This window comes from Clytia hemisphaerica, unplaced genomic scaffold, assembly GCF_902728285.1.
Source record: "Clytia hemisphaerica strain Z4C2 unplaced genomic scaffold, Clytia hemisphaerica genome assembly, whole genome shotgun sequence".
NCBI classification, from domain to species: domain Eukaryota; kingdom Metazoa; phylum Cnidaria; class Hydrozoa; order Leptothecata; family Clytiidae; genus Clytia; species Clytia hemisphaerica.
This window is the reverse complement of record NW_027104206.1, coordinates 480,741-501,202: the sequence shown is the minus strand read 5'-3', so window position 1 is coordinate 501,202 and position 20,462 is coordinate 480,741. Positions and strand designations below refer to the sequence as shown.

The 20,462-nt window shown below is 36.6% G+C and overlaps 1 protein-coding gene across 1 annotated transcript in view; it reads right to left on the bottom strand.

Moving 5' to 3' along the window:
* Positions 1-1,457: 1,457 nt before the first annotated feature.
* LOC136815362 (meiosis regulator and mRNA stability factor 1-like) overlaps positions 1,458-20,462 on the bottom strand; it is a gene marked incomplete in the record, with an annotated part of 34,919 nt that continues 15,914 nt past the window's right edge. Inside the window, 17 exon segments of the mRNA XM_067071803.1 lie at positions 1,458-2,322; positions 2,516-2,557; positions 3,213-3,305; positions 3,647-3,935; positions 4,562-4,786; positions 5,494-5,684; positions 6,047-6,092; positions 6,595-6,816; positions 11,908-12,107; positions 12,845-12,890; positions 13,162-13,383; positions 13,961-14,151; positions 14,824-14,981; positions 15,337-16,377; positions 16,837-17,036; positions 17,647-17,937; positions 19,098-19,312. Of these exon segments, the coding sequence (XP_066927904.1) occupies positions 1,679-2,322; positions 2,516-2,557; positions 3,213-3,305; positions 3,647-3,935; positions 4,562-4,786; positions 5,494-5,684; positions 6,047-6,092; positions 6,595-6,816; positions 11,908-12,107; positions 12,845-12,890; positions 13,162-13,383; positions 13,961-14,151; positions 14,824-14,981; positions 15,337-16,377; positions 16,837-17,036; positions 17,647-17,937; positions 19,098-19,312 (4,316 nt within the window).

Below are 20,462 nucleotides of genomic sequence, written 5' to 3'. Positions count from 1 at the left end.
GGTTCGAATTAGAGAGAGGTTCGAATAATGTACATAATTTTTAGTTCACCACAAACAGGAGCGCTGGGAAAAAAAGCTTGTTCAAGAATTTTCAGAAAAATACATTGACCACCAGCGTTATTTTAATTTGAAAATTTGATATGAAGTCATATCTTCCTCTTATGGACTTATTAAGTCAGTTATATCAGCCATATTATACGCATTGTTTCCTACAATTTTACAGTCAATGTAAAATTGCGTGGTATAATATCATCAACCATCACATGAGATTTTATATGCTATACCATCCATCTGAATCTACTACCATTGCCCCTTTTTGAAGTTGAGGAGCCTTTTAAACAATGAAGATATGGTAAAATATCAAAGTGATACTTAAGGTAAACCGAACCAACCATCATTTTTATAATACCAGCCAAAACAATCGTTAAAATTCGCACCATCAGTGTTGAAACTAGCATCCATAATTTCATGTCAAGTTTATCAGCGTTTTGATCCATATTGCAACTCATTGCCATTAGCCAGCAATTTAAAAAAAATAACGCAAAAAACAATCGGAAACAATGTACAAGGAAATTATATCTACATTTTTTGCATTAAAAAACAAAAGTGATTATCTGACAATAAAAACGACAAAATACGAACGACGACCAAGAAATAAAATTGAATCAACCAAACAGATGCTGGAACTCGGAACAACCAATCAAACCAGCTGGTGGTGATCAAACAACCAATCAAAGAGCCAGGAGTGAGCTAAAAATCAGTCCAATGACTAATTGATGAAAATGTTGATTAACGAATCAAGGATAGCTGGCAATGATCAAGTAACAAATCAAAAGAGGTCATACAAAAACTGCAAATTATCCAAAATCTACAAGTTGAGAATACCAATGCTCAAATAGTGAAAATGAAAATTGGCGATGATCAATTATCCGATCAAAATGAGCCATACAAAGAGCTGTCAATCAACCAAAAGCTGTTAATCAACCAAAGCTGTCAATCATCCACAAGCTGTTAATCTTGGTTAACCATTCGAAAGCTTGTTGAAAAAAAATTCTCAAGTGCCAAATTGATAAGGTGTGAAAATCCATCACTGAACGTTCGAATATTAAACAAATGGTCCACAAGAAAGTAAGTGGATACGAGCTTGTTCTTTACATTCTTAATTCGAACATTTAATAACTTTTTATGAAATCCACCAAATTGAAGCCATCCATGCATTATAATGATTAATTGCAGAAAATCAACCATATTTCAATGCATCCATACCCATAAAAATAATTCTGAGATCGGTTTGGTAATCGGTAACAATGTTCTCACTGTATCGTTGAAATGGAAACTTAAAACCTGAGCTCTCTGCGAAAATTGTATAGCCAGAGATGAAGAGCTTTATTTAATTTCCAAAGCTGTCATTTAAAAAAAAAAGGTGTTCAGTCTTGTTCAATTTCCAAACTCTTCTTCCATACGATTCTTTGCCGTAATAAACGAAAGCTAAACAAAAACCTTTTTACGTAGTAATTGAATAACTTTCATTAAAACGAACTGTTGTCACGCCAAGAAAGAAAAGTTGGCGAAAAGTTTTTCTCGATTCTTCTTTTATACGATCGATATAAAATTGTAAATGCCATTGAATTTTGATCATATATCAGCTCCTTGTAAAACTCAATATAACTAGAACTTCTTAGAGTGGTTTATTGAAATTAGCTGCAATCTTGGGTCGGATAGTGCGATGATTAGCGTTAGAGAAAGGCGCATGAGGGTCCGTGAAAACATCACCTAATAATTGAGTATATGGGACATTATCTGTCCCAACAGCTGCACTTTGCTGGTGACTTGGTTTGATAGGTGAGAAAATGCTGTAAGTATCGGAGATTGTGCTGCTGGTGGTAGCTGCCATCGCCTGCTGCTGTGGGGAGAAGATATCAGCAGGGGAGGGGCAGCGACCAACCAACATTCTCATCAAGTCAGGCTCCTGGGCGGTTGCCTCACCACTGAATAAGTGATCGACGAAATTATCTGAAGAGCTTTTATCTCTTTGTTTGAGTTCGCCGTATGAAAGCTGGTGCGGGGGTGGAATAATAGGCGAAGGAAGGGTGGAATCATCAATCCCGCCCTGGCGTATGACGTCATCCTCATCGTCGAATTCCGTGAAGGAGATGAGGTCAAGATCGAAGTCAGGATCAGCGAGGAAAGATTGTTCCGGTTGGAGAGAAGGCTCCGGTAAGTTTGGATTGTTATCGAGCATCATCCACCATTCTGACGATAGAGACTTATTGTTGTTCAAGGAGAGGGGGTTGTCTTGTTCTGATGGAAAGAGTAGCAAATCTAAAATTATAAGAAAAATAATTGAATGAATACAAGATTAAGTTTAGGCCATCCATTTGTCGAGGCAACATCATTTTCAGTAAAAGCTTAAGGTCCATATATAAACAGAACCGACGAGTTTTTCTCGACAGCCTGAGGAATATAATTCGGTTAAAGACTTTAAATGAAGAGGATCTTTCAGGAAGTATCTTACCGTTATTTATAGGTTTAGTACTCGCGCCATCAGAATCGTGATCTAAAACGAGAGATAAAGAGTAGCATTAAATGCCGTAACAAGGAGGCTTCGCCCAAAATAATTTTTTAAAGACAGTGACAAAAATGCTTCCTATGGCACTGGCATTGTAGTAAATTTTCGGCGGGAGTTCTATTTGGCGGATGACCGTTTTAGTTCTTTAGAGGGTATTCAATTTGGCAGATGGCTGGAATTTGGTAGTTTTGGCTTAGTCCTTCAAAATCTCTTTTTTAAAGGAAGTATTACCTTATTTCGACCATAAGAATAAAACTTATGAGAATGATTGGGGTGGGATTCGTGCTTATAGGACAATACTGAGGTTAAGCATACAAGGATAATCACGACGACGGGCGAAAAATGTACAAGGCTAGTGAAAATACGAAATTTGATTGGTTGAAACTCACTAGCCTGTTAAATTTTAGTTCGTCGTCGTGATTTTACCAATTTACTTAACATCACCAATGAGTAAAATAGATATAAGGATATTCCCGGGCGCATATGGGCGTTGGCTCAAACTTTGTTTCTTTCAAATGGCAGAAGCGGGAAGGTCAACAAGGGCAAAAAGATTTCTGAAGCTCATGAAACTACATTAACACTACACATTCTATAATTCTAAAATCACATTTTGAGCAATGTAAGAAACAATTAATGTCATTACCACTTTCGATTTCGATATCAGAGCCGGAATCACTGCAACTATTACTGGCTGAAGAAAGTGTAGAACCTATTGATGCTCTCGGCGAATGTACTTCTAAGAGAGAAATAGAAAGAAAAAGTTAAATGAGATAAGCGACTCCACACTGTGTGTGTTTTGTGAAAAACCAATAAAAACTCCTCAGGTGGAAAATTCTAGTCTACTCTAGTCTACTCTCGGGTACCTAATAGCCACCCCCCGCTAATTAATTTTTCAAAAATTTTCCACCCAGAGCATTTTTATTCCAACCCCCTGCTTATTAAGTTTTGAGATTTTTTCCAACCCCTCCTGGCTATTAGGTATCGGAGAGTATATAGAAAGCGCTGATTTGATTTGCTAAGGGAAACAAGCGAAAGAAATCTCTAGGCGAGTATGATTCGGGGGTTATACCAACATACCTTTCGCTGGTGGGTTAAGGATTTTCTCTTTCTGTACAATAAACTTGGTTTGATTTTCACCGTATACTTTCAACACGCATGAAAAGCAATCTAGCAGTTCTTTGACTTTACTGAAGCCAAGTTTCTTCGGTAGCAAGTGTTTGCCAAACTTCTTGAGGTACTCAGCATCGAAGTTACACAGAAGTAATGAGCCACAATGTTCTTCGATGACGCTGTCACACTCCATACATACTTGACCAAGTTTGCCGAGGATCATGGTTGGTTGACCACCTTCTGGAGGGTACTCTACCTACAATGAGAAGAAATGAGGAATACAGGGTGTCTCGAAAAAAATAAAGATCTGTGTCAGAATACGACTAGTAGAAAATTTGTGCATGCGTGTTTCATATGTCTAATTTCTCTCTTTTCACAGTAATTAGCTTTTTAATGGCAACAATGAAACAAAAACACAATAAACTCAACACATAATTAAAATTATGCTTATTTAAATTATGTCAATTATACCACGAAACATTTTTATGAACGTCTCTTTATAAGCAAGTCTATATCCCTTTATCAGGCTCGTATTATTCTTAGCGTTCTATTGTTCTTAAACAATAGAGTCATTGTTTAGGGACCAAAGACTGAGCCTGCACATGCTTATAAACGTTATATGCTTATAAAAATAAGTATTGTTATTAAAGTAAAGCCATGTTCGCGGTATAGAGGACCGAGGACAAATAACAGTTTTACAAGGTGCAAACTTTGAAGAAAAGTTGTCTCTTCACTAAAAAGGTTAGCCCTTGCTAAATTAGAATTTTTTTTTGATTTCTCTCCCTTCGAAGGTTTTTGAGAGATAATTCAGGACAAGAAACATTTCCGATGAGAAAGGACAAGTAGCTTTATGAAAATAACAAATCCGAAGATTCCGGTTACCTCAACAAAACCAGGAGGCAGTTTCTCCAAAATCTGGGCAAGCTTATTGACTCCAAAGTCAGCAACACGTAGAACTTTGCCATAAGTTTTGGTGAAAGCCTTGGCAACGTGATTGAGTGGCAGTTTGAAGTCAGGCTCCTTGTAAAGTAGTCTAAGGACATCTCTTTCGAACAGTTTTTGCGATTCTTCAGGCGCAATCCAATATGTTTTTTCACGATAGGAATCCTAAAAATAGTGGTCAAAAACAATGATTTTTCGTCTGAGACGGAAAATGGCTTTTACACAGCAAATAGAACTTTTCATAAATTACGTCACGAACATCACTGTCTCGTATTCAAACAACTACCATGGTGATAATGTCCCTTTAGAGATTAAATGATTTTTTATGAATAGAACGTAGTTTTATTGTAAGCCGCTGAAGGTTAATCACCAAGGCAATACTTTTAAAACGAGGCAAGTTATGTTTGTATAGCGTAATTTATGAAAAGGTCTAGTAGCATATGATATTCTAAAACTGTTGGTGAGCTTGTAGAATTTTGAGACGGAAAAGGTGCGACCAAATTAATTTATTGTTCTAATTTATTATTGGCCAGACCAACGCTGTTTTTTTTTCAATTAGGCGAACAAAATATCAATATTGAATTTGCAGACCAAATGGTTAGCATTATTTCGTTTAGTGTCAATCAATAGATCTTATCTGAATTTTTTATTTTTCTAAAAAAAGCGATGCATTGTGGGATTGTTTCGGGGGTATAACAATAGAAATCTCTTAGGAATTTCTCGAGGGAATTCTATTATAATACCCCCGAAACAATCCCGCAATGCATCGCTGTTTTAGAAAAATCAAAAACTCCGATGAGGTCTATTATGAGAACAACGAGGATTGCCGATTTCTTGAAATCTTAACAAAGGGAAAGCTGAAAAATCAATACCTTTCCTGAAGTACTTGCTTTGACTTTGAACTTATCGCACTTCTTAATTTCACGTGAAACACGTTCCAAGGAAGCTTCAATTCCCTTTTCCTTCATCTTTTCACACATTGATTGTACGGTGAACTCGAAGTGTGGACAATTGTACGCAAGCTCCAACATTTGTTCCGTGAAAAGGAGCGATGGATAATCAGCTATAGAACACAAAAAAGACATTTGTTTTCAGCATTTTCAAACATACAGGAGTGCTGTAAAAAGTCCGATATCTCTCAAAACAAATTTAAACAAACTACGATGAGGGGCGTTAAAGATATTATTTTTAATAATATTGTCATTGAAAGGAGGCGCCTCTAATCTGAAAAAGCAGAAAAGTTTTTAGTTGTTCTTTCTTTTGTTTAAAAATGCCGTGTAAGTAAATGGTAGATGTTAAATGATGTTTTTTTTTAATTTACTCGTCCGGAGAGTATCTTCGTGTACAACAGGCTCTTTAACATTGAAACAATCGATACAATCATAATCATTGGGACATGTTTTAGAACAAAAGAGTGCGACATACCTCGATTATTGTAAAGCAGAAGGCGATGTGAATTTTGACCAATCACCTAAAGAAGAAAATAATAATCGTTAGTAAGAATTGGAAGGTGCTATCGGAAAGGTGTTGATATTACACAAAACCACAACAACCAAGGCAAAAAATCTCGCAAGTTTTATAGGGCTATTGAATTCCTTAAGGGAATTAATTTTCACTTTTTTACTTTTTTCGCGGTTTTTCGGCAAAACCACCACAGTTTGTTAAAACCCGCAAACTACCATTTAAGGTAAAAATTCGACCATTTTTCATCAAAGGTTGAAAAATCCCTAGGAAAAGGAAAGAAATGTGTCCAAAATAGGGCAAAACGGGCGAAAATTAAAATTCCGCAAAATGGACAGTATGGGTCACGGTACAGGAACGCAAAAATCGGGTAACATAAAGATTTGGTAGTTGCACTGAATAAGTTATCAAAGTTAAAATCCCTGCCTATAACTCAGAGAAAACAAGATTAAATCAAAGCATTTCAAAAGCTCACAATGTTTTTACCGAAGAAGCAAAATAAAAATCCTTACAGAGATGCTCGATGGTAATTTTTCGTATAAATGATTAAGGTTTGCCGGCTCAATGGGTAAATCTTTTTTCATTGTTTTCTTGTAAACATCTGGTAACTGGATACCCAACATCAGGAGGTCTGGGTTCTTGTTCAGAATGGTTTGAAGTTCGACCAACATTGTTTCAAAATCGTGTCCTTTCCTAGGGAAGGTAATATAACGCCCATCACGATCGCCTTTTATCTGAAAGGAAGAAAGAATGGTGAAATTTTTATTGGACTTCCCAGCTCTAACTAGCCTAGATAAATCAAGACCGTAAACCATTTCACAGTCTAGTTTATCATATTTTTGCCTATACAGTCTACATGGTTTCATCCATGATTTTGAGTCCCCCCTTAAAACACAAATCACCCCTTATCAATTTATCCCCCCTTAAAGCTTAAAGATGGTTTTGAGGTGCCCCTTAAGTCTTACTCCCCCCTTAAATTTGCAAGACTCTTATGTATACATGCCCTTAATTTTTGGGGTGTAGAGACAAGCGAGAAATTAGTCCTTAAGCTCTTCTACTGATATTTCTTTCTTTCTTTTGTGAAAAAGTTTTTTATCATTATATACTTTTCTAAACCAGCAAATTTAAAATATTAGTAGAGAATGATAAACTGCAATAAACAAAATACCTGGTATAAAAATCCCTACAATACACTTTTCTAGAATCGTTTTCTCCTCAAACTGATAGCATTTGAACGAAACTATTCCATATAGAAGCAGAACAGAACAAGCTAGATGCTGAATGGACCTACCTGATGATGAAAGTTGGATAGCAATTCGAGGAGAAACAAGCGATACTTTTATGGACCTACCTGGTTATCAAACTAATCAGTGAACATTGAAACAGTGAAACACATAACAGGGTTCCCAGCACTTAAGAGAAATATTTTTCCCTGACTTTTTCCAAAAAAAAGACCTTTTTCCATGACTTTTAGATTGACCAAGGTGCCTTTTTCCCTGACCAGAGCAGAATATTGGGCCTTTTTCCCTGACCGTTCGCCCCAACAGTATTTTGAAAAACACCATAAAACTTAACACAATTTCAATACATATATTTGATAAAAAGCGAGTCTAATAAAACCCCACTAAAACCAGGATACAAAAGGGGTACCGTCGTATGTATGTAAAGATGAACGTGCTATCATTTGAATGAAAACTTTCCTCTTTCTAAAAAGATTTTCTTCAAAATTTGGCTTCTAAAATCGGACCCTTAGAGTGCAGCGAATTTCCATGAAAAATCGTACCCTTACAGTGCACTTTTTCGAAATTTCTCGCCCGTAAGGGCGAAAATTTTTGCAATTTTCCAAGAAAATGTGGAATTTTTCCTCCAAAATTGACCAATTTTGTGCCAATTTTACCAAAAAATTGGCCTTTTATCACAATTTCCTACCCTTACAGTCCAGTTCAGTGCAGTTTTGTAATTTCCTACCCTTACCCTTCCTGAACTATGAAAAACCTACCCTTAAGGTCTGAACGTCTGGTAGGTCATTTACCTTGAGTGCCCCCCCCCCCCTCGGGTCATTTTTCTACCACTAAAACGAAATAAAAGAAACTAATGAAGAGATAAGTAAAACAAAACTGTCAGAACTGTGGACTAAATAAATATCACAGAGCTTACAATACACCAATACTTACTGGCTGATAAAATACCTGCAAAAATGAAAGATGAAAAGGATAATATCATTTCAATTGTCATTTGTAATTTGGAGTTGACTGATTTTGGAATTCCCTGACTTTCCCTGACTATTCCAAAAAAAGTTCCCTGACTTTTCCCTGACTTTCACTACTTTTTCTAAATTTTCCCTGACTTTTCCAGGTTTTCCCTGACTTTTTCCAAAAAAGCTACTTTTTCCAGGTTTTCCAGGTTTTCCCTGACCGCTGGGAACCCTGCATAAGACATAACTGGTCAAAATACAAAAAAATAAAGAAAATGAAAGCATATCTATTGAGAGAAACTATCGACACTATTGAAAAAGATTTTTGAAAAAGAAATAAAAAAGCTATTAAGCGCTTTTCTTTATAAAAACCACTATCAGAAAAATGCACAGCTTAATAAATAAGGTTTCCAGAAAACTCAAACCGTCGCACTCTACCGTGACATTTTCTTCTGTTAGAAAAAATAATAATAAAAAAACAATTTGGCTAATAACATTGATATATGCTCATAAATAGTGATTCTTATAGATAAAGATTCGTTTTTCAGCCAAAAAAATAATAAGTGTTTACAGAAAACTCAAATCATTAGCCTCCACCGTGACATTTTCATTGTAAAAAAATTAATAAAAATAATAATAATAATATGGCTAAGAACATTGATGTATTCTTAATAAAAGTGGTTCTTATAGATAAAAATACGATTTTTGAGCCAAAAAAATTTTTTTGCAAAAATCTGCTTCAGCCATCCTTTAACTATGATTGTACCCTACTTTCATGCTAAAAATCAAAAAAAATTAATGATCCAATTTTTCACAAAGTCCAAAAAACCCGTTTTTAAGCCGTTTTTTGGCCTAAATTTGCCCAAAAAAATATTTTTAGAAAATCGGGCTCCGTCACATTCGAGGGTTTATGGTCATGCACCTTTGTGCCAAAAATCAGAAAAAACTAATGAGCCAATCTCGAGAAAAGCTGGTAACTAACACACTAACTAACGAACGAACGAACATGGGTTAATTTATAGGACCTCCACCCCACCGGGGTAGGTCCAAAAAATCAGTCAAAAAAATATAGCGTTTAGCGAAAATGCATAACGCAATAAATTCATCATTGATTGTTGATGGGGGGAGAGGGAAGGGTTGTAGGGGAAAAAAAATAGAAAGTTCTGGTCACAAAAATCAGTTTTATTGACAATTGAATCATGCTTGAGCATTGGTGAGCATTGTTATCAATAATGTTTTTGTGTGAAAAACATAGAAATACAAGGAAAAAATCTAATGAAAATCTGCAAAAACGGCGATTTCCGGCATTTTCAACCAAAAAAAAAAACTCAAACTCAGCCATGTTTTGAGCATTGGGAATACGCATCTTTCTGCAAAAGATCAGAAAAAACTTTTGATGAAAATTCGAGAAAATGTAAAAAAACCGGTTTTTCCGGCATTTCTAAAATCGGGCTCCGTCACATTTTAGATATTGTCATATTGCATCAGTGTGCAAAATTTCAAAAAAAAATATAAAGTTAAAACAGCTCATGAAAATTCAAGAAATACTGTCTTTCCGGCAAAAATAGGTTGTTCCGGCGATTTTTAAATAGCTCCGGCTTCAAAAATCAATTTTATTAAAAATTGAAACATGCTTGATGGTGGGCATTGCTATTAATAATGTTTTTGAATGAAAAAACAACCAATTGTAAGGAAAAAGTCTAATGAAAATCCAGAAAAACGGCGATTACCGGCATATTTACGGCATTTTCGGCCGGAAAAAAAATTTCCTCAAAAATCAAACTCGGCCATGTTTTGAACAATATTACTACGCATCTTTGAGCAAAAAATCAGAAAAAACTAATGATAAAATCTCGAGAAAATGCCAAAAAAACAGTTTTTCCGGTATATTTCCGGCATTTTCAGCCGGAAAAAAATGTTTTTCGAAAATCGGGCTCCATCACTTTTTAGGTATTGTCATTTTACATCAGTGTGCAAAATTTCATAAAAAAATATAAAGTACAGCTCGAGAAATTCAAGAAATACCGTTTTTCCGGCGAAAATCGGCTGTTCCGGCAATTTTTAGAAAGTTCCGGCTTCAAAAAACAGTTTGATCGACAATTGAACCATGCTTGATCGTGGACATTGCTATTAACAATGTTTTTGTGTGAAAAAACAACCAATTATAAGGAAAAAGTCCGATAAAAATCTGTAAAAACGGCGATTTCCGGCATATTTCCGGCAGTTTCGGCAGGAAAAGAATTTTTCTCAAAAATCGGACTCTGCCATGTTTTGGGCATTGCTAATACGCATCTTTGTGCAAAAAATCTGAAAAAACTAATGATGAAATCTCGAGAAAATGCCAAAAAACCGGTTTTTCCGGCATATTTCCGGCATATTTCCGGCATTTTCGGCCGGAAATGATTTTTTTTCGAAAATCGGGCTCCGTCACATTTTGGGCATTACCATTTTGCATCATTGTGCCAAAAGTCAGAAAAAACTAATGAGCCAATCTCGAGAAAAGCTGGTAACAGACGGACGGACGAACGAACGAACGGACGGACGGACATCGGTTAATTTATAGGACCTCCAAGGTAGGTCCAAAAATATTCCAAATTGAATGTCTTTAAAAAATGTAAATATTTGAATCACGGGCCATTCCATTACTGAAATGTGATTGGAGCCTTAGATGTAGTGTAGGATGATGGCACACCAAGGAAACAAAAATATTTTAGAATGTAACATTCAAATCGAAATAGAAAATTCCATAGCTGAAATGTGATTGGAGCCTTAGATGCTTTGCAAGCAGTAGTGTGTGGGAAAATCTTTCTGGAGGGGCCAAAGTCAATTTTCCAAAGTGGTGTCCCCACCCACCATTTTCTAAACTTTTACTAATTCATTTGCCTAGGCATAATGAGGAAGGAAATATTTAGTGGAGAAGAGTAGATTTATCTTTGATGAATGGAAAAGGGGACAACAGGCCCCACCATGGTTGGGGCTGACTAGAAAATTTTTTTAAATCGACTGCCAAGCTACCCTAAATCACTAAATACAAATAGACAAATTAGAGACTTTCTAGAGTGAAAAGAAACTTAAAGAAAGAAAGTGTAATGCGAGCGAAGCGTGCGAAGAAATTGATGTTTTATGATTTCAATATTGTTGTCAGCATATTGGTCTTGGGGTGCAGTTAGATTTTCATTTAATAATGCTATATTGTACACAAAAAACTTGTAAATTAGCTAGATTGCAAAGTAGTTACCAATGAACTGTATTGCGAGCGAAGCGAGCGAAACAAATTGCAAGAAAGGAACAAGATTACTCCCCCCTCAAGTAGCAAGGGCTTCCATTTGACCCTTGAGACCAAGTCCCCCCTTATTTCTCAGTTTTTAACATTTTTGCCCCTTGTGTTTTTCTCTAAATTTTAAATCACCCCTTATTTTAAGGGGGGGGGGGGGGCTGAAACCATGGTCTAGTTTACCTAGATTGCCTGCATCAAAATCTGAGTATGCAAATGACGATGCAAGCCAAAAAACCTTTGAGCAGAAAATATTTTGTCGGGGAAAACTTGCCTAAATAATCCGTCACTTTAGCCCAACCAGGTCACATTTCCACTAGAAAGTAGAGAATGTGCTAAAGAATGAATTAAACTAACCTCGAAATAATTAGATATGGCTGCAATCAAATCGTTCAACTTGTTAAAACCCAGATCATTGAGTTTCAGTTGTCGTCCAAAATGTTTGAAGTAGTCTGAAGAGAGGCTGTGGATCAAGACTCTCTTGTTGGGTGAATTTTGAACCAATTGTTGGACTTCATTGGCAAAAGTTTTGATAATGTCCTTGTCTGGCTTGACTGCTAAACGGAAATCAAAACCATTTTCAGTTTTTAAATGACAAACAACAAGCCCATCATCATTCGTTTAGATGAAACACCGTAAATATGAAAAATTCAATGGTCAATGGTGGAAAACCGTCATAAACCCAAATAGTCGAAGTTTTTTAAAACTCGCGTACTCATCAGTTATTGGCCCAGTGCGCAGCGCAATGGGCTTTTAAAACACAACTGGTCGAAAAATTTTGACTCGGGGCCTATGCGCGCCGCCTATTATCAATCGACGATTCCAGGCTAAAATCGAACTACCTGACTTTCTATTGTGCGCATGCGTAAGAAAAAACCACATAATTAATACCTCCAACTTATATGGTCAAATCTTTCTTTCTTAATTTATAGTAGAAAAAAGTTTAAAGTAATTAAATCTTTATTGCTCGCCCGACTCGAATCTATATATTGAAAAAATTCGCTCTTGTTGTATGGCGATTCTGCAGCGGAAAAATATGCTGACAGTGCCAACACTGCTGGGCCTTTAAGCCGTTTAGGCTTTCTTGTTCAACCAAGGAACAAAAGCCGTGATCAAAATAGCGGTCGGTTATCGGTTAAAACCGACCAGTTAAAATTCGACCGAATATTTTAGTGACGTTCGGTTATTCATGGACCATCTACTTTATTATTAGTTCCTTGGTTGTAAACTTTCTTCAAAACGTAATGTTGGGTCTATAACCATAAAGTTAAATTTTTTTATTTTGCTAACTTACATTTTCTAATCAGGGACAATGTCTTATTTTCACCAGTTCCAGCGATCTATGAAGAAATGGAAAGCATAGAATACACTCAAAATAACATTCATTCGAGAGAAAGTCCCATACAAAAGGTATCCAGGAAATTGCCTAATACAGTGGAGTCTCTATAACTCACAGGTTTCCAAATTTGAACGAAATTTATAGTCCCTTCAGTTAACAATACCTCATAAATTTTACTCCATAACTCAAAATTTACTCTAAAACGATAATAGATAGCCTTTTCATTTTTCTTATGCAAACCAAATCTGATGAAGCACTAAAACCATACTAACCCTGAATATCTCCGGATCCAACGAGTTGACCAAATCCAAGAACGAATCAAAGCCAAAATTACGATAATACAACTTGTAACCATGGAAACGATAAAACGTCGTTAGCAACGAACTGACGGGAAGTTGGTGACGGTGTCGTGTAAACAGTAAATGGTGTAAAAGCTCTTGAAGAAGGAACTTCGTGTAAGCTTTAGTGAAGATGATGGTCTTGTTCTGTTCAATCTGGAATATTGGAAAACAGTACATGTTTCTCAAACGCAAACATACACACTTTGTTATAAGCAACCAAGTTGCTCGGCCCTGATATTAGCCGAATTTTTTTCACTATCTCGTAAAGTAAAATCTTTTTAGATAAGCATGGCAAACAATAGCCCTTGACCAAATAAGCATAAATATGGTAAAATATCAGGGTTGGTCAAAGCAAAGTTTTCAGAACATGAGCTAGAATGCTAAGCAACCCCAGCCCTGATCCAAAAAATGGAGTTGCTTATAATAAAAATGTTTAAAGCTTACCGTATTACTTCGAATAAAGCCCCCTTCTTTTAAACAACCCCCTCGAATAAAGACCCAAAGGAAGAATTTTCAATAAACGCCCAAGTAGCTATAGAGGAGAATCATATCGAGGAAAACTAAAAAATGCGTTAAGAACAACAAATCTCGAATTGCCGAAGAAAAAGAAAGGAACAGCCGAGCCTCAACAAAAATTATAAAGTTAAGTGTCCAGTCTGAGTTTTCTTCTTTTTTGATAGGATACTAAGATTATGAGATCTTATAAAAGTACAAAACTCTATGTTGTAACCTTAAAAATATCAGGGAATGCTTTGAAGATTTCGCTCATCTCTTTGAAGCCGTACTCAGCAAGGACCAGTTGGCGTCCAAAGTATTGATGATATAGCGGTGCCACACGGTTTATAGGGACCGTGAATAAAGGCGATGCTTTGATTAACTGGATAGCGTCATTTCTGAAGTCTTCCAAAGGGTGGAATTGGTCTGATGAGAGAATAGGAGTAAAGTTTAAATTTACCTGGCTTATAGCTCCGGATGGAGATTTTTATCTAAGACTCTATAGGGACTTTCTTATTGGCCAAAACTTAGTCGGCCCTTAGTGACTAAATTTTGACGAGGTGACTAAAATTAGGGCCGACTAAAAATTACTGCCGACTAAAAATTACTGCCGACTAAAAATTTGGGCCAAATTAAAAGTTTATGATTAAGCTTTCCTTATTTTCCAGGATTTCAAGCTTTCTCCTATTTTTCATCTGCTTGTAAATTTAGAAATGGCACAAATTTTTAGTCGGTCTTAATTATTAGTCGGCCCTTAGTGACTAAATTTTGACGAGGTGACTAAAATTAGGGCCGACTAAGTTTTGGCCGATAAGGTAATTGAGACCTTATTACATTTTTATAACTACTCAAGCTAGAAAACCTGCAGTAACAAGAATTGGTACCTCTGAGTTAATTAATTACAACCGTTTAACAAAATTTGAGACGAAGTGATTTTCAAAAACCCTGTCTTTTCCCCCGCGTTAAATAATTGATTAGTTATAGGTATGATAAAGTAATATCGCCTAAGTTTTAGCCTTAAAAGTCGACAAAAAGCCTACAGTTATGAGAGTATTGGGTGCAACAACGTGACCGTAACAAGGGTTAAAGTAATATTACCTTTCTTAGGTTTTTCTCTTTTAAAGCACATCGCTTGATCTTGCGGAGAACTGCCGGTTAGAGAGATCTCATCACTTGTCACCAATTCAGTCAGCGTCAGTCCCTCTTGGGCATCAGCAAAGGTTTGCTTGGTGTAGCTCCAGTAAAGACCAGGTAGACTGAAAACCGAATAAATAACATTTATCATAATGCAAGAAAATCGATTCGGCGCAGTGCATTATAGATTCACAGCATTGTCAATAAAAGTCTGCGTTTTGGCGCTGTCGAATAATAGAGGAAACTATATTACTCTCTAAAAACAATGTATTTTCTATATCAGGCTAAACGAAATTTTCTACTATCTTGGCATTTTTACAATCACCCAAGGGCAAGGCAAAAATTTTCCTACCTACCCAGATTAAAGGCCGTGTTTAGACCAACGGTGGACACACGAATTCGTGGAGTTCAGATTTTAAAAATAATTTTCAGCAGAATATTCACTCATAATGAAATTTCAAACACAGTCATACAAACCTTGCGACTGGGACTTTCCGATTATGCGTTTTTAAAATCTCGACCACCGATTTCTTCAAATTAGGTGTTAGCTTCACTTTCCGTTGGCCAGCTGAATTCCTTAACAAGCACACAAACTGGAGCTGAGGCTTTCCATCAACGTAGATAAGATCTTTGACCCTATCCAAATCCAAAACATGTAGGGCTTTCTTATGTGAAGTCTTGTAGCGGACCAAGAACTCATTGAGTGGGACCCATTGATAATTACTCTCGAAAAGAAGTTCGAAAACTTCTATTTTCAATTTCATTAACGGATCGTTGGCATTCAATAAGTCTGGATATAACGAGCATTTGAATTTCTCGTTTTCTTGTTTTGTACTGTATATGAACCATAGAGCGTCCAACAGTTTCGGAAATTTGATGAACAAGTGCCAGCTACCTGATTTTTGTGTTGGTATGGTGATCAAAGTGTTCTTATAATGGTTGTTGATTAGAGTGTTGATTTCTTTTTTCAAGTCTTTTGAAGTCATTGCTTTATCCGAGCACTGGACAAGGACTTCTACATGACCACTTGGATTACTGATAGCTGTATACTGTTTATGACTTGTTGTTGGCAAATTCGGAGAATCCAATATTGCAAGCTTTGATTTTACCTGGTGTTTCAGGTTAGATCCTGTTGAAACTTGGTGCATCATCAATGCCGGTTGCTGAGCCAACTTATTGATAGCCAGATTGCTCATTGCTGGAAACCCCATTGTGGTGACTGGTAGCATAGCTTGTTGTAGCAACTGCGGTGGCGGGGGTATCGGATATGGTAATGGTAGGAACCCGTTCCCGTTTAATAAGGGTTTAGGTAACGGATTCATGAGCGGTATCATCGGAGCAAAAGTATTGCTCATGTTCAAGGCTTGTCCAGGCGTTGCTGATTTTATAAGATTTTGTTGTTGCAATTGTTGCGATTTGTTTTGGTTGGATTCGCCGTTTTGTTTGCTGGCTTTGGATTTTAGTTTGGCTCTGATTTTAGCACCAAAGATGACTTCGTTCTGGAGCCTGGAAACCGCTCTGTATCAAAGAAGATAGACAGCTTATGTACATTATATTTTCAATCGCTTGGAACTCATTGCGTAAACATGTACCGTATTACTTCGAATTTAAATTTCTCTTCAAATGATTCTTCCTGTAGCTACCTGTTTTAAATAAACGCCCCTCTTTAATGGGGGAGGCGTTTATTCAAAGGGGAATATATTTAGGAGGGTTATTGAAAATTTTTCCTTCAGGGAGGGGCGTTTATTCGAGGGCTGTTTATTCGAAGTAATGCGGTACTAGAAAATAGAAAAATTAACTCCCCCTCTAGCCACACATCAATGACTAATCTTCCATTTCTTATCAAATCGCAAGACACACAGTTTCGATTCTGCATTTAAGTTAGGGAGACTAAACAGTGTTTTTATTTTACAGGTACTGTATTTGTCGAAATTTAGCAGGTGGTAAAAATTGTTGTAATAAAACAAATAGAATTACCTCCTTGCCGTCTCAGCATCAGCAAATCTAATGATGGCGATATTATCGAATTCTTTGTTGGAATCTTCGGTGACTTGCAAATGTGTGATCTTTCCACCAGTGTTGTCAACCAGTAGTTTAAGTTTGGTGTTGATTTTGTTCTTGAATTGCTTGTTCCCTTGTGGCAGGTTTGAAACGAGGATCTCTTTTGGACCGTCATTCTAAAATGGGTCAAGATGAACATTTTACAAGAATTTTGTCATTGGATTGGTCGTTAACTATTCAAACAAAAACTTTTATTATATTTTTCTAAAGAACGCGTCATCTCTATTGTTTTGAATAACCAATTATGTGAGCATCTTGTAAAAACTTCACTACAACTGTCTAAAATATACAACAGTTATCAAGCATAGGTGATAGAAAGTCAGTATCAATGGGATAATGAAAAGCTCTCCTTTGTAGGGGCAGGACTTTTAGACGATCTTTTCGATTTCTTTAACGGGGTCCACGGCTAGCCAGCTCGGTTATCTATGAATTGAACGGAACGAAGCGAGGATTCGAACCGGGACCTCTCTGAGACGCATTCGACTACTCGGCCAGCGCCCATAAGAGTTAGGGCAAGTTTATTTTCATACTTCGATCGGATTTGTTGTTTTCGCAATTGAAAAATAAATATGAAACTTTTAAGGACTGACAGCGCAATAAAATGAATGGTCCATTACTAACTTCAAAAGAGTGATTTTTACTCTATTCATTGAAAGTAATTTTCCTTGAAAATATAGAATCCGTCAATAAAGGTCGACTGTAATTTGAAAACGAATATCGACTTACACAAGCAGTATTGGTTGTAGACGACTGAATCCCAGCAGTGAAATGTTCAAAGGCGTGGCATTCGTGGGCAGTCTGTTTCAAAACAGTCGACGCCTGTTGGTTGTGTAGTAAAATGACTTTGATGTTGTTCCTGTGCCTCAAATCAGACAGCTCCGATATGAAGTTGATATCTCCTGATATGAGAACGATGGTCGCTGGTGGAGTGTGTGTTTGCCCAAATCGTCGTAAAGCTTGTTTGACTTTATCATCGGCAGCATTCTTGGATGTTGCATTGATGTGGATGATGTTGATCTGGTGGTTATAAGGAAGATAAGGGCTACTTAGACTACACAATAATTGACGAACAATATTCAACAATATGGTTTGCGGACCGTAATGTACGATGTAAATAACAGGTGCTCTATTATGAAAAGGATTTTTCTTTCTGTAAACATTCCCCTAAATTGTAGGAATATTGCAAATGGAGCTTACAATAAAATTGCGAACATCTTTTCAATATATTGCGGGCACTCAGCAATATATTGCCTGACAATATATTGTGTAGTGTATGTAGTCCTATAGTAATACATGAAGATGGATGATCCGTATTATACTGTCGAACGTGCTAACCGCACTGGCTCAACTTCAGTATCTTTTGAATTACTCGTAGGCCCAATTGTAAACATAAAAAAATAATAATAAAAAAAAATAATAATAACATTTTTGATAAAAGAAAAGTTTTAGCCTCGTTTTGGCGTACAGGTCGTGACCACGCCCCTAAAAATCAAAAATTTGAAAACAATTTTCTGAGAGCTTGAATTTCAAACGTGCTTTTCGCAACACGGTGATAAAAAATCGCGGAGTGGGCTAGTATTAGCCTGTACTATACTCTTGAGGAAAAAGCGTGGACGTTTTGGGACATGTAGCTCATACAGGCAGCGTGAAATCTTGGATGGAAATTTCATGACGAGAACTATATGTTTAGCACTCGAACAAAATTCAACTAGATTATAGAACAGAGTGTGATGCTAGATAAACAAATCTCATAAACAAATCATTTTAATAGCATCACACTCTGTTCTATAATCTAGTTGAATTTTGTTCGAGTGCTAAACATATAGTTCTCGTCATGAAATTTCCATTAATAACAAACGAAACTAGAGCTACCATATCTGAAAGATACTCCTTAGGGAGGGAGGAATACAATATTTCAAATAATACAGAAAGTACAAAGTACTGTGTTAAGTCTGGTGTCCACTTACGCGCGCTGCGATCGCACTTTTTTGGCTCAAATCCTTTTTGCTTGGAAAAAATATTACGTCATGAAAATGTAGCGCGCACTCGAAGTCAGATCGCGCCAATGGAGTTGCTTCATTTTTCTTTTGACCAATAGCGTGGAAGCTTTGCTCGAAAAAGTGCGATCGAAGCGCGTGCAAGTGGAGACCGGCCTTTACGACTCAACAACAAAATACCTGAGATCTGTTCAGTTCTTCTAGAACCTCCTTCTTTTCTTTTGTTGTATCACAAACACACATAAACTCCACTTCTCGACAACCAGGGTAAAACGTCTTTCTGATCTTCTGTACGATTGCCAAAGCTGATTTTCCTTTTGGTACTTGACAATTCTCAATGTCCCAAAAGACGCCAATGGGTTCTGCTGCTTGTGGGTCATTTTCGTTTTTCGTTACTGAATAATAGACAAAAATTGTGTTTGAAATTTGAGAGCGAACTGAATTTCGCTTTTAAGATTGTTACGGACATGAAACTGCCAGGAGCAGAATAATCTGGAATAATAAACAATCTATGTTCTCATCTCTGAATGAAAATTTGAGAACATATTTTTGGCATTTTAATATTTTGACAGCTTCGTGGAATTCTGATCAATCAAAGCCCGATATTCTAGAAAAGTATCGCCTCTGGAAGGCTGAAAACTGATGCTTGTTCCCCAAAAAAATGGAAATAATGAATTGCACTTTCGAACGCCTCGATGATGATGCAGATTTCTATATTTTTCTGCGTTGAAAAATATTCCGACAGTGTTAAGACCTGTCCAAACGGCGAGATTTTGGCTGTGGAATTTCCTTTCAAGTTTCGTTTGTAATTTGAATGGTTTAACTTAGTGCGTAGACAACTCGCTTTTAAACGATACCCTTTCTTGGCACTGATACAGTATTGATATCACGTCGATTATCAAATCTTAACTCTGGAATATGATTTCCAGGGCACTGTTTTCATTATCTTTGAGATTGAATCTCATCAAACACAGCTCTGTACAGCGTGGTTTATGAGCGAGTATTTTAGTAGAAATTAGAGTTAATTATCATATTTTGTACAAAGGCACTGTTCAGTATATATTGAGGAATATTAAAACTGTGCAACAGTGAAGCAAGGGCTTTACCTGTCGTGGTAATAAGCTTATACAGTGGAACCTCTAATTAGCGGACACCATCGGGGAAAGGGGTTAGTGTCCGCTAATTAGAAGTGTCCGCCTTTTAGAAACTTTTTTATGAGGATTTGACTAGGAAACAGCCAGGGAAAATGAAATTGTCCGCTTATCAGAGGTGTGCACATTTTAGAATGTCCGTTAATTAGAGGTTTTACTGTAGTAGACAATGAAAATTTTGTTAAAAGAAGACATTACAATACTGATTTAGGTTTTCGTTGAATGGTACTTCGTAAATATTCGACGAGTCGCTTGTGTTCGATTGTATTTCATCTTCGAAAGAGAGTCTACTACTATTGAATCATACCATTTCACAGTTGCATCAGGTACAATTTTGGAGTCTTTAATAAAGGCCATTTCACAGTCGCAAAGCATAATGGGTAATCAGGACCAC